Consider the following 21,900-nt stretch of genomic DNA (forward strand, 5'->3'; position numbering starts at 1 on the left):
GGTCTGTCTCATTCAGCACGATTCCGCCTATCCCGCCGTCACTAATCGATAACGAATTGTGATTGAAAGCATGCAGTTCACAATGTGTGTGTTGTCATCGTTAATTTTGAAGTATTTCCACACCCCTGAGGCTGATATTGTTTCTGCTGCTGCCACCGGTGTCTCTGTGCACGGAAAATTCTGTCAGTTACGTCACTTGAGGTATCGGCCTTTGGTATCAGGGGTATTTTTACGAGTACGAGTACAAGTACAAGTACATGAGCTTGGTATCGGCCCGATACCGGTGCATCCTTATAAATAAGTATAAATAGGGCTATAATTCATTATAAGCATGGTCTTCATAGAAAGTGTTACAGCAGCCATATCACCCTGTAGCCCAAGACTGGTTGCCCACTGAAGCTAAGCAGGGCTGAGCCTGGTTAGTACCTGGATGGGAGACCTCCTGGGAAAACTAGGTTGCTGCTGGAAGAGGTGTTAGTGAGGCCAGCAGGGGGTGCTCACCCTGTGGTCTGTGTGGGTCCTAACACCTCAGTATAGTGATGGGGAAACTATACTGTCAAAAAGCACCGAGGTCCTGACTCTCTGTGGTCGTTAAAAATCCCAGGGTGTCCTTCGAAAAGAGTGGGGGTGTAACCCCGAAATCCTTGCCAAATTTGCCCATTGGCCTCTGTCCATCATGGCCTCCTAATCATCCCCATATACTGATTGGCTTCATCACTCTGCCTCTTCACCAATAAGCTGGTGTGTGGTGGGCGTTCTGGCGCAATATGGCTGCCGTTGCATCATCCAGGTGGATGCTGCACATTGGTGCTGGCTGAGGAGATTCCCCCTTCCATATGTAAAGTGCTTTGAGTACCCAGAAAAGCGCTATATAAATGTAACAAATCATTATTATTATTATTATTATTACCCTAATTTCTTTATAATATATGTCCCATTCAAGGAGAAGACAGCAACAATGCCTGCTGATGACACAGAGGATGCTGCTGCACCGAAGAAGAAAAAAAAAGGCCCTGAGCAGCTTCTTTAAGGTTACTGTGGGTGAAGCTAGCTAAGAAGTATCTGTGCATCCCAGCCACAAGTTCCTCTTCAGAGAGGGTCTTTAGCACAGGTTGAAATTTTGTGCCATGCCTGCGCTCATCTCTGAAACCAGACCATGTAAACAGGCTGGTGTTTCTGGCTAAAAATCTTTAAGAGATTACATTACCAAAAGCAGCAGTACCAGCATTTGCTATGTCATTTTATGCTGTAGTTGAACATTTATTTTCTGTTCTCGTCACTTCATAACATTAAGGTTGAACCACTGTAGTCACATGGACTATTTTAACAATGTCTTTACTATCTTTCTGGGCCTTGAAAGTGGTAATAACATTGCAGTCTATCAGAGACCAGAAAGCTCACAGATTTCATCAAAAACATCTTAACTTGTGTTCCGAAGATGAATGAAGGTCTTAAGGGTTTGGGATGACATGAGGCTGAGTAATTAATGACAGAGTTTTCATTTTTGGGAGAACTAACCATTTAAGTCTCTCATTAAGAAACTAGATCCAAATGAATAGGCAAATTGCACACCCATTTCAAATCTTCCATTTATGTCTAAAATACTAGAAAAATTTTGTCAGGATTCAGGCCCCATCATAGCACAGAAACTGTGCACAATAAAATTACAAATGACTTACTTCTAGCTTGGTAATATTATGCAGATGATACTCAGTTTTATGTAAGCAATAAGGTACGAGAGGCCAAGCTGTATTGTGAAGAAGTCGCAGCTGATGGGCGTTGTTAGGCACGTCTTCAGAGACCGCACTGGGTATGTGCGCACGCTACGCTCTCTGTCTGTCCATTTGTTAGGAGTTAAGAGTTCCAGTTTTCAATGTGCAGAAGTTTCTCAGTGTGAAAAAGAGAAAAAAAGAGAAAATCATGTCGCAAACAATCAGGAGATGTGTGCCGCCGTGTTCACGGCCCACGGCTGATTATGATACGCATGAGTTCTGCTTTAAGTGTTTTGGGTGAAAGCATGCTGCCCTTGCGTTTGACCATGGCGAGTGCGAGCACTGTGAGTTCCCACTCAGTTGGTCACATTCGACATACGTCGGACAGACCAACAAATAGGAATCTCGCTAGAGAGGCCAATCTGCTTCGAGTAACTAAAACGAGCCAATGCACATTGGCATGCAATCATATGCAGCAGCTGCTCGCCTCGCAGTGCGGGTATTTAATGAGCAGCAGGTGCATTGCATCTTCAGCTTTTCGCTTCGGAGCCGGACATGTGTCTGTGTTTCTGCAACCAAGTGTCTTCTGAGACGATGCCAGCTCTTCAAACTTCTCTTTTTTCCCAGTGCGGGTGGACAGCATAGCAGCGAGATCGAGTCCTCTCTTTCTTTTGATTATTTTTCTTTTTTGCTTTATTTAAGCAAAGCTGTTCCCAGCTGTAAAAGGTTGTTTTCACGGCCGGTAATGCGCTTTTGAGCGCTGAATAGCTGTTTTCACAGCTGGTAGGAGCAGCATCTTCAAAGAGAGGAGAGCACATGACAGGCTGCACACAATCCCTGTCTGTGTTGCCGCGGCCGTTCCCCTGCGTGCTTCAGCACTGTTAAAGAGCAAGTCCCTAAAAGAGCTTACACAAGTAGAGTTTGCGTCTTTTTAAAGATGACGTTCTACTTGTGTGTTTCTGGATTCGGTTGTTACCTGGCACCGAGGGATGGTCACGATCGCTGCGTCACGTGTCTGGGCTTAAAGCATGCTGAGGCTGCGTTCGTGGATGAGTCATGTACCCATTGTGGGAAGATGACCATCTCGGAGTTGCGATCGAGACTCCAGTTCCTGCAAAGGGGTGGAGTCCCGGTGCTGCTGCCTCGATCCAATCCTCCTCAGAGGGTTGCTTCGGGCAGTGGTACCCGTGATCTGAGGATTACAGTGACTGCGCTTCCTTCGGGGAACCAACCCCCTGGGAACCCTCACTCCCCCTGCACTCCGCAGCCAGTAGAGCTGCCGGGGGAGCGCGGTGGGCCATCTCAAAGGAATGCACCATCCGTATCCTGCGGAGCTCCCCCCGATGACCGGATGTAGATAGCTGCATCGGACGGTACGCCTGATTTTTCTGGAGATGATGAGTCAGCGTAGTTGCCTCCTTTGGGAATGGTAACGGTGCCCGATTCGGATCCGGAGATGATGGCTATGCTTTCCCGGGCCGGCAACAGGGTCGGGCTCATGTGGAATCCTCCACCGTGTCCCGAGCCCTCACCGTTGGACGATTGGTATCTCGGGGTTGCGTGTGCTGGTTCCCAGCCACCCACTCCGGTTCCTTTCTTCCCGGAGGTGCATGAAGAACTCACCAGTATATGGACGGCACCTTTTACTGCCCGAAACCGTTCCAGTGGGTCCTCCTCCCTCACCAGGCGGTGAGGCGAAGGGATATACGCGCATCCCCCCTGTGGAGCAGGCCGTTGCTAGGCAACTGTGCCCTAACTCCACCTGGCGGGGGGAGACATCTCTTCCTTCCCGGGCCTGCAAGCACTCATTGGATCTTACCAGCAAGGCTTACCAAGGCTTACCAAGACTTACCACTGAAATTCTTTCAGAGGCTCCTGGGGCCTATGGCAGCCACAGCAGCAGTAATCCCATTCGGTTTGCTTCATATGAGACCACTTCAGCACTGGCTTCACGGCCGAGTCCCGAGATGGGTGTGGCAACGCGGCATGTTCCTAATGGCAGTCACTCTGAAATGCCACCAAGCCTTCAGCCCATGGTCGGACCCTTGTTTATTCGGGCAGGAGTGCCCCTAGAGCAGGTGTCCCGGCATGCTGTGGTATTCACAGATGATTCTGCCACCGGCTGGGGTGCCATGTACAATGGGCATGCAGTATCAGGGGTGTGGATGGGCCCCCAGCTGCATTGGCACGTCAACTGCCTCGAGTTGCTAGCAGTACACCTTGCCCTGGGCCGCCTGAAAGGGCCGTTACAGGGCAAGCATGTACTGGTCCGTACGGACAACACCACGACCGTTGCGTACATCAACCGTCAGGGTGGTCTACGCTCCCGTCGCATGTAGCAACTCGCCCTCCATCTCTTTCTTTGGAGTCAGAAGCATCTGAGGTCGCTTCACGCCACTCATGTCCCCGGTGTGCTCAACCGTGTGGCCGACGAGCTCTCATGAGCTGCACTGTCGGGAGAGTGGCGACTCCACCCCCAGGTGGTCCAGCTGATTTGGAGAGAGTTCAGAGAGGCTCAGGTAGACCTGTTTGCCTCCCCAGAAACCTCCCACTGCAAGCTGTTTTACTCCCTGTCCAAGGGAACGCTCGGTACAAATGCACTGGCACACAGCTGGCCCCGGGGCCTTTGCAAATATGCGTTTCACCTGTTCGTTGAGTGGTGTTCTTCTTGCCGAGAAAACCCCTGAAAATGTTCAATCAGTCGTGCTTTCCTTTTTGCAGCAAGCGTTGGAGCGTAGACTGTCTCCCTCCACCCTCAAAGTTCATGCTGCAGCAATATCCGCATACCACAACCACATCGACTGCAAGTCTGTTGGTAAGCATGACCCGGACGTCAGATTCCTCAGGGGGGCGAGACGGTTAAGTCCTCCTTGACCCCACTCCATACCTTCCTGGGACCTTGCTCTGGTGCTTCGAGCACTCCAGAATGCTCCCTTTGAGCCCTTGCAGTTAGCAGACTTAAAGATTCTGTCTATGAAGACTTTACTGCTGGTTGCATTGGCCTCCATCAAGAGGGTAGGGGACCTGCAGGCATTTTCCGTCGACGAATCATGCCTAGAGTTCAGGCCGGGTGCCGGCCACGTGGTGGCTATGTGCCCAAGATTCCTACCACTCCCTTCAGGGACCAGGTAGTGAGCCTGCAAACGCTGCCCCCGGAGGAGGCAGACCCAGCCCTGGCTTTGCTCTGTCCAGTCTGCGCTTTGCAACTGTACATTGACAGAACTCAAAGCCTCAGGACCTCAGACCTGCTCTTTGCCTGTTACAGAGGCCAGCAGAAGGGAAAGGCTATCTCCAAGCAGAGGATGGCCCACTGGATAGTGGGCACCATCGCCTTGGCTTACCAAGCACAAGGCACGCTCAGGTTGCATGCTTACTCTATGAGAGGTGTTGCATCCTCCTGGGCGCTGGCTCGTGGCGCCTCACTGACAGATATTTGTAGAGCTGCGGGCTGGGCGACACCTAACACATTCGCTAGATTCTATAGCTTTCGTGTCGAGCCGGTCTCCTCCCGTGTTCTCACCTCAACCGGTCAGAGGCACGGAGAGGCCCCAGCTTAGTGTCGGCTAGGCATGGGCCGGTATGAGATTTTGACGGTATGATAACCTTAAGCAAAAATATCACGGTTTCACGGTATCACAGTATTGCAATTACAGCTCTAAAATGTGTTATTTTAGAATGTCGAGGTAAAAAACAACTTTTTTCCTTTGAACACAATATATTTCTAAGCAACATAGAATATTTGGAAAAGTAGTAAAATGTATTTTAGATTAAATAATTAAAATAAATAATTTAATTCTTCTTAATTAAATTAAAATTATATAAATAAAATAAATGCAGTCATTTAAGTGAGCCTAAACCTGCAGCTCAACAATAATTCGAAAAGAAATTGAATTATTTTTTTAATTATATATACACACAAGAACACACACACACACACACACACACACACAGGTGACTGACTGACTGACTGCTCGCACCAACGGAGGGGGAGGGATCGTGTTACTCACTACGCTGCACACAGCCTGGAGGATTCCTGCACTTAGTGTCTTTGACACGACATAAACAGCTCATACCGCAGGAACGGTATCACAGAAAAATTTTGTGGTTTTGAAACTGTGACGTTTTCAAACCGTGGTATACCTTGAAACCAGTAACCGGCCCATGCCTAGTGTCGGCTTGCTGCGCTTCATGCGCTTATTGCTCCAGAGAGTTCCTGCAAGGCAGACCCTGTTGAGTCCTCTGATTACCCTTCGGCAGCCGGACGTAGCGGAGCATCTGGCGCCAGGCCTATACTCCGTTGAATCCTTGAAAACCGGATTTAGGCTGGGTTCCATATGTGTGGCCCTACGGGGATCCCATATGTGTATTCCACGGTTGCTCCTAAACGAAGCCCGTGTCTTTTCCTCTGGGAGAACCCACCTCTCATCGGGTTGGAGTCACCCCAGTTCTTCCATATTTAGTACAGCCCTACGGGGTTAGTCCATATGTACTCTTCCACATAACTATTTCGGGGAAGGATGTGGCTTCCGCAGTGTTCCTTTCCAGTGAAAGGGTACGCTTTCCCAGTGTTATCCAATAGTCTCACTGAGTGGGTTTTTTGGGGAACAGCAGTGATCGACACTCTCTGTGTTAGCCCTGTCCCACCGTCCTTGGGCAAGGGGGTACAGGAGGCTAGCAACAGAGCGCTAGAAGCTCCTGTGGCGCTTTGGTAGGGATTCCTATTCGTCAGTCTGTCCGAGGTACATCGAACGTGACCGACTGAATGGGAATGGTTACAAAGGTAACCCTCGTTCCCTGAAGGAGGGAATGGAGACGTATGTCCCGTCGCCACAGTTGCTGTACCCCGCTGATGCTGCCGCCTAACCTGTTCGGCTCCTCAGCGAAAACCTGAAGATGCAACACACCTGCTGCTCATTAAATACCCACGCTGCAAGGTGAGCAGCTGCTGCATATGATTGCATGCCAATATGCATTGGCTCGTTTTAGTTACACTCGAAGCAGATTGGCCCCTCTAGCGAGATTCCTATTCGTCGGTCTGTCCGATGTACATCCCCGTTCCCTCCTTCAGGAAATGAGGGTTACCTTTGTAACCGAGATGTTGTTCTCCATTATAATGCTTTGCACTTGTCTCGCATATTTTCAGGGGCAAGCTCTCACATAAAGATTGTAGGGTTCGCAAGTCGATCTGGCTAAGGAGTGGGAGACAGGTCCTTTCCTTTTCTCTTGTTCTCTCTCCAGATTGCAAAATCCTTCTGTCTGCTGCTGAAGGACGTAAGGCTGAGGACGTAGGTTCTCTTTTCAATAAAGAATCTAGTGGCTCTTATCTCATGTTTGCCGGGGCAACGAACAGATTACAGGTCCGCATTTATATATGCAGAAGGAACTGAGCAGATGGGAGATTCCCTTTCTCTCTTATTCATATGATCTTGTGCAAACAAATTGTGTCTTTGCAAGCTATCATTTTAAGATTCTTTGTTGAAACTATTCTAATATTAAAATAACTATATTCAGCCTTTCATCCAGACTGTTTTAACTTGTCTGGTTGATATTTGGTTGCATTTCATTTTGAGGAATTAAATTATTTACTCATCTGATTTGAGAAGTTAGATGCTTGTATTAATATTGTCTGATTTATAGTCGCTTAAAAAAAGTTAGATCTCCATGGTCTGAACCGTTCTCTCAGAACGTACAAGTTCAAGGTGCTAATGATCAAGATGATTGTGTCTCAGATCCAACATAAAGATTGGTTTGTCACAATTGATCTCAAGAATGCCTGTTTTCATATAGAAATTCTACCACAATGCAGGAAGTTCCTTGAGGTTCGCTTTTAGGAGCGAAGCTTACCAATATCAGGTTCTTCCATTCAGCCTAGCCTTGTCACCCCACACATACTAAAAAATGCATGGATGCAGCTCTGGCTCAGTTGTGACTCCAGGGCATCCGCATTTTAAATTACATAGATGACTGGCTGATTTTAGTCCAGTCTCAAGAGCTTGTGCTTCAACATCAGGATGTCGTCCTCGCTCATCTTGTATCTCTGGGGTTGAGACTCAGCACCAAGAAAAGCGTTCTCTCTCCTGTGCAGAGGACAACGTATTTAGGGGTTGCATGGGACTTGGTCACCATGCGGGCACAACTGTCCCCCACATGTGTTGATGCATCTTAAACACCCTGAGCGATATTAGGCTAGGTCACGAAATTTCCATAACTTTCAAAGAATTCTAGGTCTTACGGCAGCTATATCCACAGTGTTACCTTTGGGCCTTCCGCACATGTGACTGTTTCAGTTGTGGTTCAGAGCCAGGCGATTTCATCCAAGGTCCGATCCCCAGAGGCAAAAAAGGGTAAGGGCACACACCAAGTGATTTGTGCTTTTTCTAAAATCCATGTTTATGGAAAACACACATGCTGAATGCTTTGTGCACTTTCTAAAATGTTTATGGTAAGGGTTAAGCGCAGCGGGCTTAGAACCCTTTCTGTGTGGTTCAGACCCCGGTTCCTCACCTTGGGTCCCACTCTATGCATGTGTTGTCGTTGGTGCTAATTACAGACGCTTCCGTCAACAGGTCCATCAACAAGGGTCCTGTCTCTTGCTGATAGTGCCTTGTTGGCTGACCAGAGTTTGGTTCTCAGATCTAATATCCCTCCCCGACAGCTCGCCTTGGGCGATTCCTAACTTTCTGCCTCAGGCACAGGGGACGATATTCCATTCCCGGCCAAAGCTTTGGAACCTCCATGTTTGGCCCCTGAGGGGGACCAGCTAAGAAATGTTGGACTTCCAGCTGATGTAGTAGAGACTATTCTGAGTGCCAGGGCTCCCTCCACTAGAAGAATGTATGCCCTTAAATGGCATGTTTTTGAAAGGTGTTGCACTACACGTTGTGCAGACCCAGTTCACTGGCAGATTGTTTCAGTGCTGGAGTTTCTGCAGGAAAAGTTGTCAGCAGGCACATGTTCTGCTACTCTCAGAGTATTTGTGGCAGCCATTTTGGCTTGCCATGCTCTGATTGACGAGGTTTCCCTTACGGAACAAAAATATATGGGAATATACTGCAAAATATAATGCGATATATTACATAATACATTTCCATATATGGGAAACTAGTGCTTATATTTTTCAATATACTGCAATATATGCATTGACCATGTATGGCTATATATTGATACATATAAAATATTTATAAATGAAGACAAAAATAGCATTACATTCATAAAGTCTTATCCTTTATTGTGTACATATATTGCACATACATGTTCCCATATAAATGTGAATGTATTGTACACACATATATACACACATTCATGGAATGAGTTACAATCAGTGGTTACAACAGACTTCTAGTTCCCAGCATGCTTTGCTTCTGACTGTTAAAGGAGAGTAAATGTTAAAATTAAGTGCTATTTCCTGTGTTTTGCTCAATATTGATATAGGGGGAGATCTGTTAGTGTTTAAAGTTGTATTATTTTGGAATTTAAAAGCTTTTCTGGTATGTGTGAGTTATTGGGGTTACCATTGTGCTGAAGAGTAGAGCCTGTGGTTAGGTTGATGATTGGCTGAACACCATTAAGACTATAATAACTTTATTTAAAAAGTAACGGCTGTGCACGCTATAGCACAGTGATCGTCTCTTTGGTAGAAGTTTTAGTACGTGCAGGTGTGCTTTTGTTAACTAACTTGAAAATACGGAACATTTAAAATGTAAATTATTATAAAATATAAGAAATGTGTTCCATAATATATTGTACTATATGTGTTTATACTGCATGAGTAAATATATCTGCAATATATTATGCATATATATTATGAAGTATATTACTGAATATAAAATTACATACATTATGATATATTAGTAAATATATTATCACATATTTTTCAATATATGAAAAGCGGCAATTCCTTATGTATTATTCAATATACTGTAATATATTTACGCAATATATTTTTCTGTATATTTTCAAATATACTGTTAAATCATGTAATATATTGATCATTCATATATAGGGAAATATATTTTCTTTATTTAAGTTCCACGTGGTTGAGTCCGATGACGGTGACGTCTTCCACTGGTTGTGCTGGGTGACAATGCAGTAGGGAGAGGAGCCAGAATCTGTTTCAACAGTCTTGAACACGAAGCTCTGTGGGATGCTGATCTCCTGGAGCACCAAAGGGTCCTAAAATCTGGAACACGCAGACGAAGGTACCTTGGAGTGAAGGTTTGCTCTCCTGAGCTTAACCTTGTTACAAATGTCATTACTGTCTCGCTGGATGGAAACTCTGAACGTAGTGTTTGTTAATGTCTCTTTCCTCACAGGCTGGAGGCTCAGAACGTGGTCGTCTTTGTTGCTGCCTCACAAGCTGTAGACTCAGATCGTGGGATCTGTTGTCTCCTCTCTGGACAAACCAGAGACTCAGAATGGTGTTTATCTGTTAGTGTCTATCCCCTTACAGGACAGACTCAGAGTGGGGTTGTATCTGTTAGTGTCTCAGCTTCTCAAGCCAGGACTCAGAACGTATATCTGTTATGTCTTTCCCCTTTGAAGGGCAGACTCAGAACAAGGAGTGTCTGTTGAAAGGGTACCTTTATCCCTTTCCGATGAGGATGAGATTGCAATTTGGCGCTTCTTCATTTGAGTGCTGTGATTGGCTGCTGGCATCAGAGGGGACACACACAGTGTGGCCCACCCTTCTTTCCCCTGTGGAACTCATTTGCATAAAGCACAAAGTTGAAAGTCTTTACAATGTCTTCAAAGTTTACCAATGCATTTCTCACTTTCCAAACCACCACCAGAATACCATTGGCAATATTCTAAACAAATAGAGACTAAACATGATGGAAAAAGATTGAACTGTCATGCATTCATTAACAGCTGAATTTGTGTCAGATGTTGCACTACAAATGAGAATACTTATTTCTGTGAATAAGTATGAAATGGAAGTGTGTAGTTTGCATCAGTTTAAAGTTTTCCAAACATAGTTATAAATGGATTTGGATGGATAACTGTGATATCTCTTTGTTTCACCCACTGCTGCTAAGGTCCTGAGGAATTTTTATGGCAGTCTCTGGCCAACCTTAGGAAGCAGTCTCTAGATGGGTGAAGGGCAGAAACTGCATGTGGACCAATGAGAAGTCCTGTCCTTCCCAGGCTTGGTACAAGAGGTCTTCTTCTTGCCCACTAAGAGGTGTCTGGATGTTGTCCTTACATCTTTATCTGATGGCTTTGGACAGTTCGTTTGTGTTAGTCCACCAAGATCCAATCAAAATGTAGCTAAACTTAGTCTGCTGATACAGACAGAGAGGGGCCCGGCCATAAACTGGGCCCTGGAATGTGCTGTTCCCTACACTCGCATGAGGTGGTTTTTCAGGCAATTCTAAAAAGGAATATTATGCAAAACTTCTTTAAAGATAGCACAGTATGTTTGTACAGAAGACGAGACAGAGGGTGCTTTTCCTTATTTATGCATCTCTGTCCTCGTGCCTCAGCTTCATCCCCCATAGATGCAACGGGAAGATGCAAGAAAAGAAAACGAGGACGGGGTTATCAAAGGAAATCTTATTTGTATATTGGAATATTCTTGGTCCCTCGAGCGTCACTTCAAAGCGTCATCAGCTATGCTCAACCCTTAGTTATGTTATTAATGTTTGACATCTACTACTAATAGTTTTAATCTATTAACAATATTAATAATTAATATAATAGAAACTAATAGTATTAGATGTCTATGCACCTGTGCATCCTTGCTCATAGCTCCTCAGGAAGCTTCCTCACTCCTCGTTCCTCACCTCCTCGCGGTACATTTATAGAATTGAAATGGCATTTATAGAATTAAAATGGCCTTCAAGATTTTCTTTGATCGGTTTCCAGGTCAAAGGCTGGAGGAGCGAAGAAATGAGGAAGCACCCAGTGAAGCATATATGAGGGAGAAGGGCTTCCAGAAGCCATTTTTTATTGACATTTAGAAAATATTGCTAAAGTTTTGCACAAATCTGTAATGGAAACCTGGCTAGTGTGGCGGCATTAGTATTCTTTTTCCCATATCACTATGAGCACAGCATTGAGAGTAGATGAAAGGGAACTTCTTGAGTTACTTGATTGTAACCCTGTTCCCTGAAAAAGTGAGAAAGAGATGATGCACTGCATTGTCACACTGAGGGCGTGTCCAGACGTCTCTTTAGAAAAAGGGATAACCTGAAGGTACACCTGTTTCGTGTCTATTTATAGCCTCTAATGAATGTGCAATCCAATGATGTTATCGTCAGAGGTTATTTTAAGCCAAATTCTTGGCGTGTTTGCCACACATACTTCACAACCGGTCAAACAAAGATGTTTTCCCATAGCGCAGTGAGGACAGCACCTCATTCCCGCTTTTTCAGGAAACAAGTAACCCCAGACATTCTGTCATGAAACTCTACATGGCGCAAGCTCATAGGTCCTTAACTCCATTTGCTACCAATCACATCGTTGTCTACATAGCGCAGCTGATTGCTTGCTTTTGCATCAGCAGCCAATGAGCTTGCAGCTCAACATTCAAATACAGGATTTGCTAGTAGCAGATAATTGACTATCTCTAATAATTTTAAGTGCTGGTGTTTGTCAATTATCATAATACCACATTAGCAATAAAAATTAATGAAATAAAGCTATAATTGTTTATACAGTTGTCCATGAACAATACTCACTTGTGACAGGTGTTTGAGGAGATGTTTGAGTTGAAGAACTGCTTGTAGTTACAAGGAAGGCTGTGATATGGACGTATAAAGAAAAAAAAAAACACAAACATTTACTAAATAGTATTTACAAAATAACAAGGGCATATGTTCATACAATTAAGTTCCGTATTACAATCAATGTATTATATTACATTACAAATCATTATAATTTATATATTATAATCGGGGCTTGATATTAACACCCGCCAAATGCGGGTGGATTTCAGCAGTTGGGGTGTAATGTAAAAAAATTAAGGTACGCCCACAGCACACACAAAGAAACTCAGTTAACATATGGAAGCAAAAATTCAAAATGTGGAGTTTTTATATTTATAACATATGATACAGTTAAGCAACTTCACACGACCAAGAGTGCTGTTTTCCTGAATTGATACCTGATTTCATACTACAGTTCAATAAAACTGTATTAAAAAGTAGTTAATATTAAGTCACTTACATTTTAGATGCAATATTGACTGTTTTTGTTCTATTTCAGCAACTAAAATAGTTTTTTAAAAAAATCAAAGCAGAACGAAAGCGCATCTTACAGTAACACTCAGCCGTCTTTCGTTGATAAAATGTTAAAATAAATGTTTTAGTGTTTTAAACGAATCGGATGAGTCAAAGATTCAATGACCCATTCATAAACAACTGCCTTATTCTTAAATGAATCAGCTGTTTGAACAAATCATAAATAAATGACTCATTAATACGGTCAATTGCTGCCACCTACTGATGTTTTAGTTTCACCAATGTTTCTTATCTGTATATTCAAAAAATACCTCAAATTATTTAATGCACTTGTAATTTTTTCAGTGTAAATTATATTATCATTTGATTGGTAACAGCCCTATAGTGCCTTATTATTGTAATTGAATTTATTGATCAAATTTAAGAATTTGAAATGAAAGATGAAACATACATTTAATAAGATTAGGGGAAAAAATGCCCTTTATAAAGGTAAGAAATGCCCTTGAGGTAAATATCACAAATATGCAGATTTAAATATGTCAAAGCTGATTGAACACTGATGAGAATGTTGCTTTAGAATAAATTATATTTACACCACAAAAAAATCCAATTTTTTCCGGACAAGCAACTTTTTTACACGGACAAGTGAATGGCCAATTTACTTATCCAAAGGACAAGCACATGACAATACTTAATGTCGAGCCCTGAAAATAATCACTTGAATGAGCTGATGTAGAAGAGCTTGTAGAGGCAGGGGGTGCTAAAATATTTAGAAATATAAAGAAAAACATAACTTAAGTAATATTCACTGACATGCTTAAAAGGACATTTTTGCATGCAAATGAAATTTTGTATTGCAAGAACTGTTAACAGAAGTTAACAGAAGTTTATACAACTGGGTAAATAATACAATTTTTCCAACTGAAATGTCATAATTGACAGGTGTTTGAGGAGATGTTTGAGTTGAAGAAATGTTTGTAGTTACAGGGAAGGCTGTGACATATGGACATACAGAAATAAAAACACAAACATTTACTAAATAGTATTTACAAGCTAACAAGGGCATATGTTCATACAATTAAGTTTTATACTACAATCAATGTATTATTGTTAGAATATTAACTTGTATTACATTACAAATGACTAATTTATATAATATAATCAGGGCTTTACATTAACACCCGCCATATGTGGGTGGATTTCAGCAGTGGGGTGTAATACCTGGTACATATTTAAGATTTTGGGCTATCCCAGACAAAAGATGAGCAATTGTGGTGATTTCTGTTATTGTGGATCCTAAACACTGGTCCTACATCGTACAGTGAGAGAGGTTCAAAGACAGCCTCCGATAATTTTCTGACAGTGTCAGAAATTTAGCATGATCATCTCAGTTTGTTTGCTGTTCGTCTACTGACTAGCCAATAAAAATGCAACATGAAATGGCGTACCGATCAATGTGACCTGGCACTAAAACTTGTTTTTTTACTTTAAACAACATCTTAAAAGATGCAACTGACATGTATTGACTAGCGCTGTCATGGGAAATCCCCTTAAATGTTAAAAGGACAAAGACAAAGATATTGCTTTCCTCAGCTGACATTCAAACTGATTTTGTGATTATGAATATAGGATTGATCTAAAGAATATCAGCTAGATGCAGGTAGTGCACGTTTAGTCGATCTCTCTCAAAATAATCTACTGTACATAATACAATAAGCTTAAATGAAGCAACTCAGAGTTCTTTTGTTACTAGTTCTAAAGTGACGTTTTAAAATTAGTAACGGAGGCTTGAGCTCATCCATTAAACTGTCAACTTGAGATTTTTAAAGACACTCCATTTTTGATTCTTATTTTTTTTACACACGTGTGCCGTCGAACTGTTGTATAAACGCAATATCACATGAGCAGCCATACGATATTGCTCTATAACAGCACAGCTGTGATTACCTACGGCACTTGGCCTGAATCACAGCCATGCTGATATAGAGCCATATCGCACGGCTGCTCGTCTGATATTGCATTTATACAAACTATTTAACCCTTTGAAATAGTTACTTTATTTGTCGTACGCCCTGAAATCAAAACCCATTCCAAACAAAAACTTTTCCATCTTTATTTAAAAATTTTGACTTAAGAAAAATAGAAAACGCTGTACTTATTCAAAGAACCAGTTGTTTATTACCTTTGCACCGCAAGAAAATCAGAGATGGTCAGCACTTTAAATGAATCAGTTGAGTCAAAGATTTAATGACCCATTCATAAACAACTGCCTCATTCTTGAATGAATCAGCTGTTTGAACAAATCGTTTGAATAAATGACTCATTAATACGGTCACTCGCCACCACCTACCGCCGTTTTAGTTTCACCAACGTTTCTTATTTGTATATTTAAAAAATACCTCAAAAAATGATTTAATGCAGTTGTAATTTTTCAGTGTAAATGATTTCATTTGATTGGTAACAGCCCTATAGTGTCTTATTATTGTAACTGAATTTATTGATCAAATTTAAGAATTTGAAATTAAAGATGAAACACTGATGAGAATGTTGCTTCAGAATAAATTATATTTACACCACAAAAAAATCAAATTTTTTTTGGACATGCAACTTTTTTACACTGATAAGTGAATGACAGATTTACTTGTCTGAAGTACAAGCACATGACAAGGCTTAATGTCGAGCCCTGAAAATACTCACTTGAATCAGCTGATGTTTGAGACTCAGTTGCAGAAGAGCCTTGTAGAGGCAGGGGGTGCTAAAATATTTAGATTCATGAAGAAAAACATAAATTAAGCAATATTCTTTGACATGCTTAAAAGGACATTTTTGCATGCAATGAAATTCTGTATTGCAAGAACTGTTAATAGAAGTTAACAGAAGTTAATACAACTTAATACAACGCGTTCTTCAAACAGCTGTGGTAAGTCGGATCAGTCTACAAACACGGTGAGTCATGTCATCCTCTCCCAGCATTGCTACCTGTTCCATTTGCCACATATTTACCATAGCTCTCTCTGTCAGCGACGAGGGATTTACATGTCATAAATGTAGGGAAATAGTCAGGCTGACAGAGAGAATCTCAGAATTAGAGACACGCATCCAAACTTTAATCGAGGATAGTAAGAATGCAAGGGCTTCAGATACTGTTTTGGATGCGACTAGCTTAGTGAACTCTGTACATTGTTCGGTTCCGGCAGTAGAGCCCGCGCAGCAGGGCACTTGGGTAACGGTGAGGCGGCCTAGCCGCGGAAAACACCACTCTTCCGTTCCAATAAGAACATCAAACAGGTTCTCCCCACTCAGTGATACACCCACTGAGAATCCTGTTGAAAGTGCCCTAGTTATTGGCGATTCTATTACACGGAACGTGAAAATAGAGACACCAGCCACCATAGTCACATGTTTGCCGGGAGCCAGAGCACCTGACATCAAAGCAAATTTAAAAGTGCTGGCTAATGCTAATCGTAAATACTCTAAGATTATTATTTATGTCGGCACTAATGATGTTCGACTTCGCCAGTCGGAGATCACTAAAATTAACATTAAAGAGGTGTGTGAACGCAAGTACAATGTCAGGAGAAGTAATTTGCTCTGGCCCCCTTCCTGTTCGTCGGAGTGATGAGATAGTTAGCAGATTATCATCACTCAATGGCTGGCTGTCTAAGTGGTGTCCGCAAAATAATATAGGTTTCATAGACAATTGGAAAAGTTTTTGGGGCAGACCTGACCTGTTGAAAAGAGATGGTATTCATCCCTCCCGGGATGGTGCTGCTCTTCTCTCTAGTAATATGGCACATAGTCTTAGAACTAAAAAACATGACAAACTGGGGCCCAAGTCAGGAAGCAGACAGACTGGCTAAACCGACCGTCTGCTAGCTGCCTCACGTTACAGAAGTCAGAAAATTCAGATAACTCCCAACACATAGAAACTCTCACCTAGATATTTTCAAATAGAGACTGTGTCTGTACCCCGAATTAGTAAAAACAAAAAACTTCCAAACTCATTTAATGGTAAAAATTTAATTGATGTTCAACAAATAAAAAATAGAGATAATAATGCTAAACAAATGATAAAACTCGGGTTGTTAAATATTAGATCCCTTTCTTCAAAATCACTTATTGTTAATGATATTATCAAAGATAATAATCTAGATGTGCTGTGTTTGACAGAAACTTGGCTAAAACCGGATGATTACATTACTTTAAATGAGTCTAGTCCTCAAGGTTATGATTATCGACACAATGCCTGTCAGAAAGGCAAAGGGGGAGGTGTTGCTGTAATCTATAGTAATATTTACAGTATTAGTCAAAAGTCTTTCAAATATAATTCCTTCGAAGTGATGGTACTTTACGTAACATTATGTAGGTTGACATTTGTGCTGGCTACTGTATACAGGCCACCAGGACACCATACAGACTTTATCAAAGAATTTGCTGATTTTCTGTCGGAGTTAGTATTGGCTGCAGATAAAGTCCTTGTTGTTGGTGATTTTAATATCCATGTAGATAATAAGAAAGACGCATTAGGATTGGCATTTGCAGATATTCTAAACTCTATTGGTGTTAGACAACATGTGTCAGGACCCACTCATTGTCGTAATCATACTTTAGATCTAATATTGTCACATGGAATCGATATTGATGCTGTTGAAATTCTGCAGCAGAGTGACGACATCTCAGATCATTATCTAGTCTCGTGTATACTACATTTAGTCAAGGCGGCTAAACTGCCTCCATGCCATAAATATGGTAGAACCATCACTTCTACCACTAAAGATCGCTTTATAAATAATCTTCCTGATCAGTTTCATCGCCTTAGCATACCAGAAAGCTTAGAAGACCTCGATGTTGTAACAGAAACTATTGCCTCTGTCTTTTCCAGCACATTAGACTCAGTTGCTCCTTTGCGCTTAAAAAAAGATTAAGGAAATTAATCCAATGCCATGGTACAATGAGCACACTCGGGCCCTAAAGTTAGCAGCCAGAAAAATGGAGCGCAGCTGGAAGAAAACAAAACTAGAAGTATTTCGCATTTCGTGGAGAGAGAGAATGGTTGAGTACAGAAAGGCCTTAAAATCTGCTAGATCTGCTTATTTTTCAAAACTTTTAGAAGAAAATAAACAACCCTAGGTATTTATTTGATACAGTGGCTAAATTAACAAGAAATAAAGCTTCAACTTCTGATGTTTCCAAAGAGCACAGCAGTAATGACTTTATGAACTTCTTTACTTGCAAGATTGATAATATTAGAGAAAAAATTATAACCATGCAACCGTCTATTACAGTATCACGTCAGATAGTGCATTGTAGTGTCTCTGAGGAAAAATTCAGTTCATTTACTGCTTTAGTAGAGGAAGAATTGTCTAAACTTGTTAAATCATCAAAATCAACAACATGTATGTTAGACCCTATACCGACTAAGCTATTGAAAGAAATGCTTCCAGAGGTTATAGATCCTCTTCTTAATATCGTCAATTCATCTTTATCACTAGGATACGTACCGAAAACTTTTAAACTGGCTATTATTAAACCTCTTATTAAAAAACCACAACTTGATCCTAGAGAATTAGTCAATTACAGGCCGATCTCAAATCTCACTTTTCTGTCAAAAATACTAGAAAAGGTAGTATCATCACAACTATGTTCCTTTTTAGAAAGAAATAGTATCTGTGAGGATTTCCAGTCAGGATTTAGACCGTACCATAGTACTGAGACTGCTCTCATTAGAGTTACTAATGATTTGCTCTTATCATCAGATCGTGGTTGTATCTCTCTATTAGTGTTACTGGATCTTAGTGCTGCATTTGACACTATTGATCACAATATTCTTTTAAATAGACTCGAAAATTATGTTGGCATTAGTGGAATTGCATTGTCATGGTTCAAATCATACTTATCTGACCGTTATCAGTCTGTAGTAGTAAACGAAGAGATGTCATATCGATCACAAGTTCAATATGGAGTACCGCAAGGCTCAGTACTAGGACCGTTGCTGTTCACTCTGTACATGCTACCCTTGGGAGATATCATTAGGAAGCATGGCGTTAGTTTTCACTGTTACGCTGATGATACTCAGCTCTATATTTCTTCGCGCCCTGACGAAACTTACCAATTCACAAAATTAATAGAATGCATAGCTGATATAAAAAATTGGATGACCAGTAATTTCCTACTTCTAAATTCAGAAAAAACAGAGATTCTAATTTTTGGACCAAAAACTTCTTCACGTAATAACCTAGAATACTGTCTAACACTTGATGGCTGCTCTGTTAAGTCTTCGTCGTCTCTTAGGAACCTGGGTGTGCTCTTTGATACCAATCTTTCATTTGAAGGCCATGTTACTAGCATCTGTAAAACCGCATTCTTCCATCTTAAAAATATATCTAAACTACGACATATGCTCTCAATGAAAAATGCAGAACAGTTAGTTCATGCGTTCATGACCTCAAGGCTAGATTACTGTAACGCTCTACTGGGTGGTTGTTCTGCTCGCCTGATAAATAAACTACAGCTCGTACAAAATGCAGCAGCTAGAGTTCTTACTAGAACTAGGAAGTATGACCATATTAGCCCAGTTCTGTCAACACTGCATTGGCTTCCTGTTAAACATCGTATAGATTTTAAAATCTTGCTAATTACTTACAAAGCACTAAATGGTTTAGCTCCCCAGTACCTGAGCGAGCTCCTAATTCATTATAGTCCTTCACATCTATTGCGATCTCAGAATTCAGGCCAGCTGATAATACCTAGAATATCAAAATCAACCGCAGGCGGTAGATCCTTCTCCTATTTGGCACCTAAACTCTGGAACAATCTTCCTAGCATTGTTCGGGAAGCAGACACACTCTGTCAGTTTAAATCTAGACTAAAAACACATTTCTTTAACCTGGCATACACATAACACATTACCAATTTATATTTTCAAATGTGTTAAAGGATTATTAGGCTGCATAAATTAGGTCAGCCGGAACCGGGAACACTTCCTATAACACCTGATGTACTCGTTACATCAGAAGAAGAATGGCATCTACGCTAATATTAGTCTTTCTGGTTATCCCGAGGTTCACCGTAGTCAACCGGATCCAGGCCGTATCCAGGTGAGACCAAGGACCTGCGCCTTGACACAACCACAACGCAGCCCTGAAGTATCAGCAGAGATTGAGTCAACTAGATCATCCACTCTGAGGGCCTCATCGACACGACAGCCACGACACAGTTCCTCAACAGCCGTGATGAATACAATCCTCAATTGGATGGAACTGGAATAAATACTTTGAATGTTGCGATCCTGTCGGACTTATGATAGCTACCTGAATCGTAACAAAGCACTGTTGGCCAGAGGAGAACTGGCCCCCCGACTAAGCCTGGTTTCTCCCAAGGTTTTTTTCTCCATTTAAACACCTATTTGCCACTTGTCTGCCACCTGATGTCACCTGATGGAGTTTGGGTTCCTTGCCGCTGTTGCCTTTGGCTTGCTTAGTTGGGGACACTTGACATTTGACTTGACATTTGATATTCAACAGTGCTTTGATCTGCCTGCATTGACACTATTCTTTTAAGAGCTGCTGTGCAGCCAAATAATGTACCAGTTATCAATGTAAAGCTGCTTTGACACAATCTACATTGTAAAAAGCGCTATATAAATAAAGGTGACTTGACTTGACAACTGTGTAAATAATACAATTTTTACAACTGAAATGTCACAGTTGACTATCTCTAATAATTTTATTCAAGTGCTGCTGTTTGGCAATTATCATAATACTACATTAGCAATAAAAATGAATGAAATAAAGCAATAATTGTTTACCCAGTTGTCCATGAACAATACTCACTTGTGACAGGTGTTTGCGGAGATGTTTGAGTTGAAGAACTGCTTGTAGTTACAGGGAAGGCTGTGATATATGGACATATACAGAAATAAAAACACAAACATTTACTAAATAGTATTTACAAGCTAACAAGGGCATTTGTTTATACAATTAAGTTTTGTACTACAATCAATGTATTATTGTTAGAATATTAACTTATATTACATAGTTATTTTATAGCTAGATGCAGGTAATGCACTCGTTTAGTCGATCTCTCTCAAAATAATCTACTGTACATAATACAATAAGCTTAAATGAAGCAACTCAAGAGTTCTTTTGTTACTAGTTCTAAAGAGACGTTTTAAAATTAGTAACGGAGGCTTGAGCTCATCCATTAAACTGCCAACTTGAGATTTTTAAAGACACTCCATTTTTGATTCTTATTTAATTACACACGTATGCCGTCGAACTGCTGTATAAACGCAATATCACATGAGCAGCCGTACGATATTGCTCTATAACAGCACAGCTGTGATTACCTACGGCACTTGGCCTGAATCACAGCCATGCTGATATAGAGCCATATCGCACGGCTGCTCGTTTGATATTGCATTTATACAAACTATTTAACCCTTTGAAATAGTTACTTTATTTGTCGTACGCCCTGAAATCAAAACCCATTCCAAAAAAAAAAAAAAGTTTTCCATCTTTATTTAAACATTTTGACTTAGGAAAAATAGAAAACGCTGTACTTATTCAAAGAACCAGTTGTTTATTTACCTTTGCACCGCAAGAAAAGCAGAGACGGTCTCTAAAATGTGTGCAGCACTTCATTCGAGATAGAGGTGGGTGGAGCTACTGTACAAGGTTTTTCTGAGTCTGAGTTTACAAGGTTTATTCACAAGCTCTTAGTATAAACTTCTATTCAAGTATAAAGTATAGGCAAAAAAAAAAAAAATACTGATTCTGCTCTGAGTGATTGGATTTATTTTCCTTTTTATTTCGCCGGTCGAGTAATTGTTGATAATAATTTAATCAATAAAACTTATCAATTGTCAATTAAGCAAGGTGCGTAGATTTGTGGTGCATTTGCCTCATGTGCAAAACACACGTTGTTAGGGCTGTGACGGTGACGGGGTTGGATCTTTTGCTCAAATAATACAGAATGTCCAAATTACATTTTTAATGTGATCCAAACTT

At 41.4% G+C, this 21,900-nt stretch overlaps 2 protein-coding genes and 1 pseudogene across 51 annotated transcripts in view; 1 reads left to right on the forward strand and 2 right to left on the reverse strand.

Annotated features, from left to right (window-relative positions):
• The window catches only part of LOC127506632 (receptor-type tyrosine-protein phosphatase eta), a 222,914-nt gene that overhangs the window by 46,772 nt on the left and 154,242 nt on the right, over positions 1 to 21,900 (reverse strand). The gene's annotated exons all lie outside the window — the stretch shown is intronic.
• Positions 352 to 468, forward strand: LOC127507867 (uncharacterized; annotated as a pseudogene).
• The window catches only part of LOC127506638 (uncharacterized), a 55,962-nt gene continuing 54,022 nt past the window's right edge, over positions 19,961 to 21,900 (reverse strand). The window contains exon 5 of the mRNA XM_051883259.1: positions 19,961 to 20,784. Within this exon, the coding sequence (XP_051739219.1) occupies positions 20,696 to 20,784 (89 nt within the window). The 3' untranslated portion in view covers positions 19,961 to 20,695. The remainder of the gene's footprint in view (positions 20,785 to 21,900) is intronic.

The sequence above is a fragment of the Ctenopharyngodon idella genome, chromosome 24 (assembly GCF_019924925.1).
Source record: "Ctenopharyngodon idella isolate HZGC_01 chromosome 24, HZGC01, whole genome shotgun sequence".
NCBI lineage: Eukaryota > Metazoa > Chordata > Actinopteri > Cypriniformes > Xenocyprididae > Ctenopharyngodon > Ctenopharyngodon idella.